Genomic DNA, 14,219 nt, shown 5'->3' on the forward strand with positions numbered 1-14,219 from the left:
CTCACTTGTTTCCTCAGATCAATCAATCAATCGTATTTATTGAGCGCTTACTGTGTGCAGAGCACTGTACTAAGCGCTTGGGAAGTACAAGTTGGCAACATATAGAGACAGTCCCTACCCAACAGTGGGCTCACAGTCTAAAAGGGGGAGACAGAACAAAACCAAACATACTAATAAAATAAATAGAATAGATATGTACAAGTAAAATAAATAAATAGCGTAGTAAATACCTACCAATCTATCAATCGTATTTATTGCGTGCTTACTGTGTGCAGAGCACTGTACTAAGCGCTAATCTGAGTACTAAGTACTCAGATGACCCCATGAACCCTCCGTGACTAAGCGCTAAGTACTAAGTACTCTGTGTACTAAGCACTAATATAATAATAATAATGGCATTTATTAAGCGCTAATCTGAGTACTAAGTACTCAGATGAACCCATGAACCCTCCGTGACCCCATTTGTGTCCTCGAATGACCCCCACTTTCACTTATGAAATTGAGAAAAATTTCAGAAACCCATTTAATGTCCCATTTGACCTCAAATGACCTGATGAACTCCGACCCATTTGTGTCCTCAGATGACCTCATTAACTCTCCATGACCCCGTTTTCATCCTTGAATGACCCCACTTTCACTTATTAAATTGGGAAAAATTTTCAGCAAGCAGCTCAATGTCCAAATTCACCTCAAATGATGCCATGAACCCTCTGTGACTCCACTTGTGTCCTCAGATGACCCCCTGCATTCACTTATGAAATCGGAAAAGGTTGTTTTGAGAAAGGTTGGGGTGAATGTTCAATTTACTAGTAATACCAATGAAGCAGAATTTGACACTTAGGGTAGTAAACATCATTTGGACCCAGTCTTTAAATACCATTCAACAGCTTGGTAACTCCACAAATGGCAACTTCGGTTGATGGATCACGGATTTATATGTAATCTTACTTTGTCACTTTCCCCATGAAAACTCATGACTTTGAAGACTGTCTGTTAACAGAATGAGAAGCCGTGAATAGAATTTTTACAGAAACTTTTACAGTTTTTTTTAATGGCATTTTTACAGTTACACCCCAAAAGTCAGTAGATACCAATGTCACTATAGCACTTTAAATAAAAAGTACATTAATGAATTTTTGTCAGAAAAACACTCGCCTAAGCAAATCAGATCCCCAAAGACATTGCATTGTTGAGGGGGAAGCCAAGTATATGTAGAATGAGTAAAAAAATAATTGTCCACTTTCCCTTATTCTCATTTGATTTCAACATCTCAAAATAGCCATCTTCAATTTTCTGGAGTCATTTTTATCATCAAAGGTATAGTAGAGGTAACTGTAAAGGTATCTGGATATTTTCCATCTTTAGAAACCCCCTGCATACAGTAAGCACGTAATAAATGCTATTGTTACTACGACTAACACACACCATGTCTAAGTATGTTTTTCACAAAATTGAATGGGTTCACATGCAAAGCCAGATGACCGGTGTAATTCCCACAGAGTTATGTGGTATTCTTAGATCCTGTTGATAGGCACAGAGACTTTCTACTCAGCTTTTTTTTTTTAAAAAAAAAAAGGAATTTGTAGCTATTCATTCCATAATCCCTAGACTTCCTTGTGATTCTTTGGTGAAAGGGACTTTATAAGTTTACAGTGTTCTGCTATTGTCTCAACCTTCTTGGACAAATTGGCTGCGTGGAATAGCAAACACTAAAACAGGCTTTTCATGAATTTTAAAGTTTGTTTGCTTTTTATAGTGTTTCCAAATTTTTGTATTCATTGTTGTGTTTCATATATCAGACATTCCTAGAACAATTTTTTTTCCACAGAAGGGGGAAAAAAAGCCAAGATCAATTTTGTGAAGAGAGTACTGGGAACAATTTCTTCCAACCTGTAATGTAATAATTTGACCATTTACTCATTGTAACTAGAGGGTTGGTGTGAAGTAGTCTCAGTTTACAGGTGGAGTTTCAGATTAATTTATCAGAAACTAGCACAATTTTTAGGAATTCTTGATTCCCAATCCTGTGCAGAATAGAAGGTCCATTGGCTGTATATTCCTTTTCGTTACCTAGTTGTATGGTTCAATCAAGAGAATGTAGTGAATGCCTAGTGTGTGCAAAGCACTGCTGTGCCAGACGACCTGGAGAATGATGTCAAGCAAAAGACACATTCCCTGCCTAGAAGGAGTTTACAATCTAATGGGGAATTGACAATATTACTGCAGATTTGGGGTTAGAAGAAAACTACTCTAGGAGCAAACTTGTTTCAAGTAAGCTGCTTTTTTATGGTATTTAAGCACTCTGCCAGGCACTGTGCTAAGCACTAGGGTAGATCCAAGATACTCAAGTTGGTTACAGTTCATGCCCCACAATGCGCTCACAGTCTTAACCCTCATTTTTACAGATGGGGCCCGTAGAAGTTGTGACTTACCCAAGGTCACACAGCAGACAAGTGGTGGAGTAGGGATTAGAACCCAGGTCCTCCCGACTCCCGTGCCCGTGGTCTATCCACAAGCTACGCTGCATCTAAAGGAAAACCCTAGGCTGGGATGTGGTGGAGTGTCATCACTCCAACTCTATTTCAACCTTGGACTACAACTAATTTCCAGTGAACAGGGATGTATACATAATAATAATAATAATGGTATTTATTGAGTGCTTACTATGGGTCAACACTGTTCTAAGCGATGGAGTAGATACAAGTTAACCAGGTTGTCCCACATGCGACTCACAGTCTTAATCCCCATTTTCCAGATGAGGTAACTGAGGCCCAGAGAAGTCAAGTAACTCGCCCAAAATCCTACAGCTGGTGAGTGGCAGAGCTGGGATTAGAACCCACAACCTCTGACTCCCAAGCCAGAGCTCGTCTTCGCAGTAGGAGCTAGGGGAAAGCAAGATTGCCCAGTCCCCTACCCCCAGAGCACTACCACACAGAGGAATAAGACAAAACTAAAACAGATGGAGCCAGAGAGAACTCATGCTCTTAAAATGCTACTGCGGAGAGAGCTATAATTCCGTCCCCACCTACACTGCTTTCTCCCAAACCCTTTCACTTCAGCTCCAGAGCTGCAGCAATTCAGAAGTTAGTTCAGTGTCAGGGACACAGTAAGTGCTTAATAAACACCATCTAAACTAGAAAAATGTATTTAGGAACTATATTTTTTTCCTTACAAGCACACCTTAGAGCCTCCAAGCAAGGGTGAGTGTCCACATCCTCAGTTTTCTCTCCGTACGGGAGAGAGAAACAGGAAACTTCCAGTCATCCACTGGCCGCCTTTTTTGTGCAGATGGCAGAGCAGAAGTTGCAGAGATTAATCAGAACAGGTTTAGGCCTGTAGCCAACTGTAACATATCGATACTTGGAATACAGGATGCACTTCTCAACTTCGCTGCATGTAAATCTTCCTCCCCAAATCCCGGCTTTAATTGGATTTGACTTTCAGATGAATGAGCTCTGTGGCACTCTGGTGAGAAAGGAGTGTCAAGGTGTGGGCTGAAATAGACAATAAGTTGTTGGAACTGACCGCTTTTTTTGATGCTTTTTGGGCCTAACAGTGCATGCTTTCTGTAATCTTTGACAATATTGAACAATTTAAGAGTAGAAAGCTGTCAAATTTCCAAGAGAAGAATTTGAGAGGAAAGGGAATAGTTGAGTTAACAACCAAATTATTGCTATTTCCTAAGACATTGTAATAATAATTTCTGTGTAAGGGAGGCATTAATTTTGTCTGTCCAAATAAGTTGGGCTGCACTGCAGTTCGGAGAATAACATGGAAAACTTAATCATAAAATTTCCCATTTGCCTAATCTTTCACACATTTCATGTATAATCCAGAATACCGAGTGTTGGAATGAAAAATACCTGTGAGTACCTACTAAATCCCGATGAAATATTTTTGTACATAAAAAGAAATAAAGATTTAACATGGGGAAAAAAAAGTGGTTAGCATTTATTGGTGAAAGGCGGTTGGCCTAGTACTGTTTCTTGTATCATCCACTCAACGAAGCTACAGACCTTTCCAGCAGAGCCTGTTTCAGTCATTTGTGTGATGCATATTGGAACATTGCTTCCTTTGACCAAGAACTAAATGCGTTCAACCAGGTCTTCCTTTTATTACATATAAAAATTAAATTTCGTAGCCTGGATCAATCTATGCGAAATGCCAGAAATGAAAGCGGGAGGCTAAAGTGTCAGCCTCTGTCTTTAAAAAGGAACAGGCAGCATATCTGGAAAAAAAAAAGGCTTTTTCAAATACGAAGTTCAGGGTTTTTTTTATGGTAAGCACTTACTTTGTGCTGGATGTTGTACTAAGCACAGAGGTTGATACAAGATAATCGGGTGGACACAATCTAATCTGTGTCCCTTATTGGGTTCACGGTCTTAATTCCCATTTTACAGAGGTGATAACTGAGGGTTGATTGGTGCAGAAAATGTCTGAGATGGGTTTGTCCTTGCACAAAGCAGGGCAAATGTTAGTAGTGGGCTGAGTTGTGAAAGGATAAAGAGGCTTGGTGTTAGTGGTAGAGGGTGTGAGTAAAGTTGAATCTCTGCTGCCCCAGGTGCTGAGCGGATCAATTTGGTTGGTTTCCGCTCAAATAAAAACTTCTCTACCCGCCTGAAGCGAGAGAGGGAAGAGGGAGCAATGCTAAGGAATATATGACCCTCCATTTTAGGCTCAAGGAGAGACAAGGAAGGGGTTTACACTGAACTAATTGAGATGGTCGCAGTTACTCTCCTAGAGGCCACGTTATTCTGGTCAACATGAGAGACAGAGCAGGGGAGAGAGAGAAGGAGAGAGTATGACATCCTGAGTCTCCCAACAAACTGCCAATAAAAAGGGCAGAGCAGCCACTTCAAAGCTCCCTTTGAACATCCTCAGAGCATTGGAATGCACACAGAGTCCCTGAAAGAGTCTTAAAAGACAAGCTAAGTTCAGTTTGAAGTCCATTGCCATATTTAATACAGGCTCACAAAGTGAGCCAGTCGTATACTACTTTTGAACCCCATTAACAGTTCAATCCTCAATTACTCTCCTATAAGCAGTCACATCCAGGGGAGTGCATTATCTCTGAAAAGTAATTGCCCTCACACCCCATTTATAATGACTGGAAGTGCACTTTTAGCATGAGTGCCATTTTCTTTATAGTGATGGGAGGAAGGACAAAGGTAACAGAAAAAAAGGCTGGACTTATTCTGGAAAGAAAATCCCCCCCGCACTCCAGATAAGAAGCTTAGAGCGACCATGTTGCTCTACAGAGCCCAAATGGTAATTTCTTTCACCCTAAAGAACTCCATATAAACACAAGCGGTTCAAGAGATGTCAAAATCTCCAACAAACCCATAAATCAAACCTGTTTACTGGGCTGATTCTGGCGATGTCAGTCCAGAGCACAAAGTCCACTCAGCACGATATAAAGAATCAGAGGGAGAAATTTCGGTTCTTTCATGATGGTGGCTTTCACCGATGACTTGGTTCTTTCCAGGTTAATGTTTGATAAGGCAAACAACCTCTGTGCAATCTCAAATCTTTCTAAGTCCGCAAGAGGGGCGAGGATGGGGTCTTGGAGGGTAGAAGAGCCATCAGCAGCTGTGATCCTGGGCTGAAAAGAAACACAAGCTACATTAAACCTCTCATCGTTGTGCTGCAGGCTGACAACGTTCGTTTTCAGCAGTTTTAGAGAAGAAAACTGTACCTTGAAAAAGCAACCTAAACTAGCTTGTCAGATTTTTACAGTAAACAAAGCCAATAAATCCAGCTAGCCGGCCTAATGGAAGATGAAAGATGTTCTTTCTGAGTCCACCTGGGGCTTCTTCTATTGACTGTTCCTGAACACCTGTTAGATTACCTCCTTTATCAAACAGTAATAACATGTGTCTAATTCAGGAATGAGCAAATACTCTCAGATGCCACTGCAAGACACAGATGGCCAACAGCACAAGAACTGAGGGACTTAGTCCGCTCTTCACCGCTGACATATGACGTGACCGTCACAAAGCCCTCCAGATTTCTTAAAAGCCTCAGTCTGCATCAGGCCCTCTTGAAAAAACCAGTCTGGCCTGGAGTAACTTAACTGTGGTGGGTGAAGTGATCAGGGTCCTCAAAGCCTGAGGATGGTGAGGGGTCTCTTCCAAACCTCACTCTTAGGCCAACCTGCTAAGAAAATCCCAACTGGGCGCTGCCCGACTTACACGAATGGAGATTCCCTTCACTCGACCACATCCGACACCCAGGCCCGCATTCCTGACAGTGAGGCAGGCCACCGACACTGATGTTGAGAAGCAGCGTGGCTCAGTGGAAAGATTTAGAGTTTGTGGGTTCAAATCCTGGCTCCACCAGTTCAATCAATCAATCGTATTTATTGAGCGCTTACTGGGTGCAGAGCACTGTACTAAGCGCTTGGGAAGTACAAGTTGGCAACATATAGAGACAGTCCCTACCCAACAGTGGGCTCACAGTCTAAAAGGGGGAGATGGAGAACAAAACCAAACATACTAACAAAATAAAATAGAATAGATATGTACAAGTAAAATAGAGTAATAAATATGTACAAACATACATACATATATACAGGTGCTGTGGGGAAGGGAAGGAGGTAAGATGGGGGGGATGGAGAGGGGGACGAGGGGGAGAGGAAGGAAGGGGCCCAGTCTGGGAAGGCCTCCTGGAGGAGATGAACTCTCAGTAGGGCCTTGAAGGGAGGAAGAGAGTTAGCTTGGCAGTTGTCAGCTGTGTGACTTTGGGCAAGTCACTAAACTTCTCTGGGCCTCAATTACCTCATCTGTAAAATGAGGATTAAGACTGTGAGCCCCCTGTGGGATAACCTAATCACCTTGTAACCTCCCCAGCGCTTAGAACAGTGCTTTGCACATAGTAAGCGCTTAATAAATGCCATCATCATTATTATGTTCATTCAATTCATTCATCCAATCGTATTTATTGAGTACTTACCCCATTTTTAATGACTGGAAGTGCACTTTTAGCATGAGCTTACCCCATTTTTAATGACTGGAAGTGCACTTTTAGCATGAGTGCCATTTTCTTTATAGTGATGAAAGGAAGGACAAAGGTAATATAAAAAAAGGCTGGACTTATTCTGGAAAGAAAATTCCCCCTGCACTCCAGATAAGAAGCTTAGAGCGAACATGTTGGTCTACAGAGCCCAAATGATCATTTCTACGCGCTTCCCAGAATGCTTAAGTGCCATTTTAGGGCACTAGACGCATCAAAAGTGGGGTGCCTTTCTGGGAACCTGGGAGCAGGTAATTCTTGATAGGGATGTGTCTAACTGCATTCTTTTTTTGCCTCATATGTTGAACCTGGTGGCCCTTGTTCTTCCTACTGCCACAGTGTGAAGGAAGGGCCGAGTGGGCCCTGTGCCCCCCGCCCCAGAGGATCATCCAAGCCGCTGTGCCCTTCCCTGGCACCCTTGCCCGGCTGCACCTCGCCCACCCGGCTTGGGCTCTGGAGGTGAGGTTTGTGGTGCCGGTAAGCCCCATCGCTCCCGAACGGCCCAGCTGTTCGATGGTGAGCTCCTTTCTACCAAGCTCAACAACCCTTGCCTCTCCAGAGCCAAGGCCCCCCTTCCTCCCAGGGCCGTGGCCCACACTGATGGGCTTTTATTAATGAGACAATTTGTTCTTCATCAAGAAAAACGTGTCTTTTTCCTCCAGGGGCTGAGAGCCATCAACTCCACCTTGGGTCTCATTTGATGACATTTCCCGAGGGCAATCAGGCTAATGATGTGCTTGGAAAAATGGCAGGATATTGATTTTGGCTCCCCTGAATTCCCTGCTGATCTCTGGGCAGATCCGAGGCCTCCGGCGGGGCACCACACTGGAGTGCCCCTCCCGTCCCGGGCCGACCCCAAGCTGCTGCCGCCCATCCTGTTGGGTCCCGGGGCAGCCCTCTGCTTACCAGGCGGCAGAGTGCGGGCACCATCTGCAGCTCACAGCAGATCTCCAGCAGCTCCAGGGATGAATCGGGCATTTCTGCGGAAAAGAGGGGGGTCAGAGTCACTTCCAAACTGTACACCCGCCCCCGTGGTCCTGCCGCTCTTGAGTCACGGAGACAGGGTTTCTCGAGAGGTTCACAAGGGACCGCCCGCTCACCGATGGCCACTCTTTCTCCTCTGGGCTCACTTTCCCTCTGGGAGCAGCCCCTAAAGGGTGGCCAGTGCTGTCTGGAAAAAGGGGCTGAGTGTGGGGCGGAGGGGAAACTCCCAGAAACGTCCTGCCCTGAAGGGTCTCTCTCCCACTAGAGCGACCTTCAGACAAGAGGTTTGGGCCTGCAACACCGGGTGGATGTCAGGGCGGGAAATCGCTTCCCGGTGAGAGGAGTGGGCTTGGCCAGCCCAGAGCCCCAGCCCTCTCTTCTGCGAGCCGGCCCCTGGCTGCAGGGCTCTAAGGGCCCACAAGCAGCCGAGAACAGACCCAGCCATAGAAAACCCACCCAAAAACACAGAGCCAGCTGGTGTGGGGGCTCCTGGGCTCAGAGCCGCAGTCCCGTGGGCTCGTTACAGGGCTGTGTGGGTCGGGGAAATGAGGAGAGTAGAGCAGTTATGGTCGTCAAGGTGAGGGGAGGGTTTTTGTGAGGGCAGGAAACCTCACAAGAGAAACATCTGATTGGAGAAGGCACCAGACGCGCTTGGCCTGTTCCCCCCGTGACCCTTCCACCGTCCACTTCTTCTCAATCCTCAACTCCAAAGACCTCCTACTCCACTCCAACTTGGACCCTTGCTCAATTTCATCATCTCTCATCATTGCAATCTCTATCCTCATCAGCTCTGAAATCCCTCTATCCAACCACCACCTCCCCTCTCTCTGGAACACCCCCCCTGCCCTGCAAATCTGTCCTGTTCCCCACGCAGAGACCTCCAATCTTTTGACCCCTTCCAATGTTCACTAATAATAATAATAATAATAATAATAATAATAATGGTATTTGTTAAGCGCTTACTATGTGCAAAGCACTGTTCTAAGTGCTTTGTTCCCTTTTTCTTGGTTTTACGAAAAGTGAAAGTAAGTGGAAGAGCCCTTCTGCCCTGAACCGATCTCCTTTAGATATTTTTCTTTGGAAATTAGAAGGCAGAAATGTGTTTTCTTTTTAATGTGGTACAGGCAAACTACAGCTGCAGGGAAGAGGAGGGAGGTGATCATTCCTTCATTCGGTCATATTTATTGAGCGCTTACTGTGTGCAGAGCACTGGGAAGCAGCGTGGCTCCGCAGAAAGAGCCCGGGCTTTGGAGTCAGAGGTCATGGGTTCATATATACGTATATATTTTTTTCTCTACCTGTTTTGTTGTCCGACTCCCCCTTCTAGACTGTGAGCCCGCTTTTGGGTAGGGACCATCTCTATATGTTGCCAGCTTGTACTTCCCTAGCGCTTAGTACAGTGCTCTGCACACAGTAAGCGCTCAATAAATACGATTGAATGAATGAAAAAGTGCTGGGGAGGTTACAAGGTGATCAGGTTGTCCCACAAGGGGCTCACAGTTTTCATCCCCATTTTACAGATGAGGTAACTGAGGCACAGAGAAGTTAAGTGACTTGCCCAAAGTCACACAGCTGACGGTTGGCAGAGCTGGGATTTGAACCCATGACCTCTGACTCCAAAGCCTGTGCTCTTTCCACTGAGCCACGCTGACCATAACTCCTCTACTCTCCCCATCATTCACTCCAATGGATGAAAGACCCTTCAGGGCAGGGAACGTGTCTAATTCCCAGCTCCGCCAAATCTCTGCTGTGTGACCTTGGCCAACTCACTTTACTTCTCTGGGCCTCAGTTACCTCATCTGCAAAATGAGGATTCAGAATGTGAGCCTCATGTGGGAGCCCACTGTTGGGTAGGGACTGTCTCTATATGTTGCCAACTTGTACTTCCCAAGCGCTTAGTACAGTGCTCTGCACACAGTAAGCGCTCAATAAATACGATTGATGATGATGACAGAGTCTGTGTCCGACCTGATTAACTTGTATCTACCTCAGTGGTTAAAACAGTGCTTGGCACATAGTAAGTGCTTAACAAGTACCATAATTATTATTATTGTACTCTCCCAAGCACTTAGTACAGTGCTCTGCACGTATTAAGTGCTCAATAAATACGATTGATCAGATCCCATTTGGTCTCCATCCCCAAACTACTTTCTCTTGACACACAAATTGACACCTTCAAAACTGCCCTCACCACAGAACTCAACTCCCCTGACTATCTATCCCTCCATCACACCACTGACCCATAGCTCCGGATCACCTCCACGGTATGTCTCCTCCGCTCTTGTGCTCGAGCTGCGGAACACTGCTGGCGGAAATCCAGACACCAGGCTGACCTTATCCATCGGAATTCATCCTTGCTTGCTTTAATTCTGCCCTCTCCTCCGCCCAGGAGCAATACTTCTCCAACCTTATCGACTCCCGTCCCCATTGGCACGCCAGCCATTTCGGGTGTTTAACTCCCTCCTTAAACTTCCTGTTCCCCATCTCTGTCCCCTAGTGACCTGCCACATGCTTTTTTGATATGATTGAAACCATCAGGTGTGAGCTCCCTAAAATCTCCCCTGCTCCTCTCCAGTCCCTCCCTCCTCCTATGCCCTCTTAGGCTCTCCCAATTTTCCCATCAGTGTGTCAAGGGATCTCTCCCCTCAAAATCTACCTCCTTCCACCTGCGCCTCTGACCCCATTCCTTCACATCTTATCAAAACACTCGCCCCCTCCCTTCCTCTTCTTCCCTCCCTGACTGTTCGCTTTCCAATGGCTTCTTCCCCACTGCTTTCAATTATGCTCTCCTAAAAGAAAAAAACAAAACCGAAGCCCTCCCTTCTCCTCCAGCCTCTTCCAGCTCCTCCATCAGTGGGAGCCTGCAGCCGGGCCGTACCTGCCAGGGTGCTGACGAAGAAGTGGGCCGTCTTGAGGAGTTCCTTGTTCCCGGGTGTCGGTTCTTTCGGAAGTTGCGGCTGAGCCCCCGGCTGCACGGCGTAGCCCACTAGCTGCAGGAAAGTAACCAGATGCTGCCGCTGCTGCATGGATTGCGGCTCCTGGTCCTCTCCCAGCTGGAAGGAGCCTCTTGTGTAAGTGTCTTCCAGCTGTACGGGCCACACAGAGAAAGACGGGCAGACACTTTATCCCCTGAGCACTGCACGTCTGGAGACAAAGCCCAATGACTCAGTAACTGCCCTTCTTTTTCCCACCAAAAATGCCACCCCAGTGGGGTCGGTCATTCAAGCCCCGCCTGCCTGCCTCCCTGCCAGTTCTCTCAGATACTTAGGGATTTCAGCTTCCCGAGGAGGGGAGGGAAGGGGTGAGGAAAGAAGGGGAAGTTAGGAGAAGTCTGTGAGGCGGGGAGAGGGGGCTTCAGGAACTTTCCAGCTGAGGTCAGGAAACCCAGCCTGCCCGATGACAGGCCAGAGAGCGACTCCGCCAGCATCTCACAGGCTGAAGGCGGTTCACTGGAGCTAAACTCAATTTATTTTTGCCCTCTGAAACCAGCCCTCACAGCTAGAGCCCTCAAGTCCGGACCTTAGCCTGGTCTGGGGCGCCCCGGCCCCTCAAGGGTCAGCGCGGAGGATTCCTTCTGCTTTTTTTCTCTTCTCTTCTTCCTTTCCCTTCCATATTATTTTGTTAGTATGTTTGGTTTTGTTCTCTGTCTCCCCCTTTTAATCAATCAATCAATCAATCGTATTTATTGAGCGCTTACTATGTGCACAGCACTGTACTAAGCGCTTGGGAAGTACAAATTGGCATCACATAGAGACAGTCCCTACCCAACAGTGGGCTCACAGTCTAAAAGGGGGAGACAGAGAACAGAACCAAACATACCAACAAAATAAAATAAGTAGGATAGAAATGTACAAGTAAAATAAATAAATAAATAAATAGAGTAATAAATATGTACAAATATATATACATATATACAGGTGCTGTGGGGAAGGGAAGGAGGTAAGACGGGGGGATGGAGAGGGGGACGAGGGGGAGAGGAAAGAAGGGGCTCAATCTGGGAAGGCCTCCTGGAGGAGGTGAGCTCTCAGCAGGGCCTTGAAGGGAGGAAGAGAGCTAGCTTGGCGGATGGGCAGAGGGAGGGCATTCCAGGCCCGGGGGATGACGTGGGCCAGGGGTCGATGGCGGGACAGGTGAGAGCGAGGTACAGTGAGCCCACTGTTGGGTAGGGACTGTCTCTATATGTTGCCAATTTGTACTTCTCAAGCGCTTAGTACAGTGCTCTGCACATAGTAAGCGCTCAATAAATATGATTGATGATGATGATGATGATGATGATCAGCTGGCAGGCCCGGTGGCTACAGCGATGGATGCCACACAGCTACAGACACACAGGCACACCCCCGCTGCAGTCCACGTGGAAGCCCTGCTCCCGCCCTGGCATTGCTCATGGCTCAGTGGAAAGAGCACAGGCTTGGGAGTCAGAGATCATGGGTTCAAATCCTAGCTCTGCCACTTAATAATAATAATAATAATAATGGCATTTATTAAGTGCTTACTATGTACAGAGCACTGTTCTAAGCGCTGGGGTGGTTATAAGGTGATCAGGTTGTCCCGCGTGGGGCTCACAGTTATCATCCCCATTTTACAGATGAGGTAACGGAGGCCCAGAGAAGTTAAGTGACTTGCCCAAGGTCACACAGCAGACACGTGGTGCAGCCAGGATTCAAACCCATGACCTCTGACTCCAAAGCCCAGGCTCTTTCCACTGAGCCATGCTGCTTCTCTAAAGCAGCTTCACTTGTACCTGATCACCTTGTAGCCTCCCCAGCGCTCAGAACAGTGCTTTCCACAATGTAAGCACTTAATAAATGCCATTGTTATTATTATTATTATTATTATTATTACCTGGGAAACCGGGCTCCTTGGCACAATCTGATTTCGGGGAGAGCAGAGGACTGGAAAAAGCTCTTATCAAGTTGAGCACAATCTGAGCGCTTGGCACCAGTTTACAGTGGGGCCTTGGGGAATAGAAATGCCTCCCTTCACCCGAGAAGATGCTGCTTGGCGGGGCTGGGCGGGAGGGGGGACCCAGGGCAGAGAACTCTACAGAATGGATCTGGGAATCCGCCTGGCTGGGAAAACTTGGTTAGGACATTGAGCCGGCACACAAACGTACACTGTTCCTCTAAACCTCAAATGGCTGTGGCTGTCTGGGCTGGCCCTCTCCACTCTCTCTTGGGAGATCTCATCTTCCCCCTCCCGCCCCACCCGGGTCCCCGGCTGACCAAGTCTCTGTGGGGAGCTTGGAAAGCTAAGGAAGAAGGTGACGACAACAAAAAAATGAGCAGAACTGTTTGGAAAAAGGCTTCTCGGCAAGGAAAAGCGGAAGCGGGATGGCTCCCCGGAGGCTTTCAGAGTCTTGGCAGCCCAGAAAGGGTGATCGTAGCTGGGAGCGAAAGATTTGTGAAAAGGAAGAAAGTTCTTTCTCCTACCGCTTTTTCGAGGGCAGCAAGTAATTCTTCGTCTTTCAGTGCTTCTTGGAGGATGTGACCCAGAGCTTTCCGGTGCTGCTCCGGGAGGTCCTTGAAGGCATGGAAACTCCTCTCCAACACAGCTGCCTCTGCCAATGGAAAACAGGTAGCCCCTCAGAGCGGCAGAATGGCCTCGTACAGAGTAGCACTGGCGCTTGCTCCAGGGGCTTGACCTCCGACCCCGTGGCCTCCAATCCCTCGCCCACTTCCCGCCTTTGTCCTGGAGCACCCTCCCTCCTCAAATTTGCCCGACAGTTACTCTCCCCAACTTCAAAGTCTTATTGGAGGCGTATCTCCTCCAAAAGGTCTTCCCTAAGCCCCCCTTTCCTCTTCTCCCACTCCCTTCTGCGTCACTCTGACTTGCTCCCTTTATTCATCCCCCCCTTCCAACTCCACAGCAATTATGTACATATCTACATATCTTATATCTTTTGTACATATCCCCCAGACTGTGAGCTCGTTATGGGCAAGGACTGTGTCTGTTGTTGTATTGTACTTTCCCAACGACTTATTACAGTGCTTTGCACACAGTAGGTGTTCAATACGATTTAATGAATGAATGAATATCTGTAAATTATTTATTTAGATTAATTGGCTGCTTCCCCCCTCTAGACTGTAAGCTCACTGTGGGCAGGAGATGTGCCTGTTTATTGTTATATTGTGCTCTCCCAAGCGCTTTGTACAGTGTTTCTTCCTCGAGGGGGATGCTAGGCTTGTAAAAGTCTACTCAAGACAGCGATTTCCCCATAACAG

The 14,219-nt window shown here is 46.7% G+C and overlaps 1 protein-coding gene across 1 annotated transcript in view; it reads right to left on the minus strand.

Moving 5' to 3' along the window:
* Nucleotides 1–5,262: 5,262 nt before the first annotated feature.
* Nucleotides 5,263–14,219, minus strand: part of GSDME (gasdermin E) — a 35,133-nt gene continuing 26,176 nt past the window's right edge. Inside the window, 4 exon segments of the mRNA XM_038760421.1 lie at nt 5,263–5,602; nt 7,918–7,991; nt 10,874–11,081; nt 13,428–13,555. Of these exon segments, the coding sequence (XP_038616349.1) occupies nt 5,348–5,602; nt 7,918–7,991; nt 10,874–11,081; nt 13,428–13,555 (665 nt within the window). The 3' untranslated portion in view covers nt 5,263–5,347.

Source organism: Tachyglossus aculeatus, chromosome 2, assembly GCF_015852505.1.
Source record: "Tachyglossus aculeatus isolate mTacAcu1 chromosome 2, mTacAcu1.pri, whole genome shotgun sequence".
NCBI classification, from domain to species: Eukaryota; Metazoa; Chordata; class Mammalia; order Monotremata; family Tachyglossidae; genus Tachyglossus; species Tachyglossus aculeatus.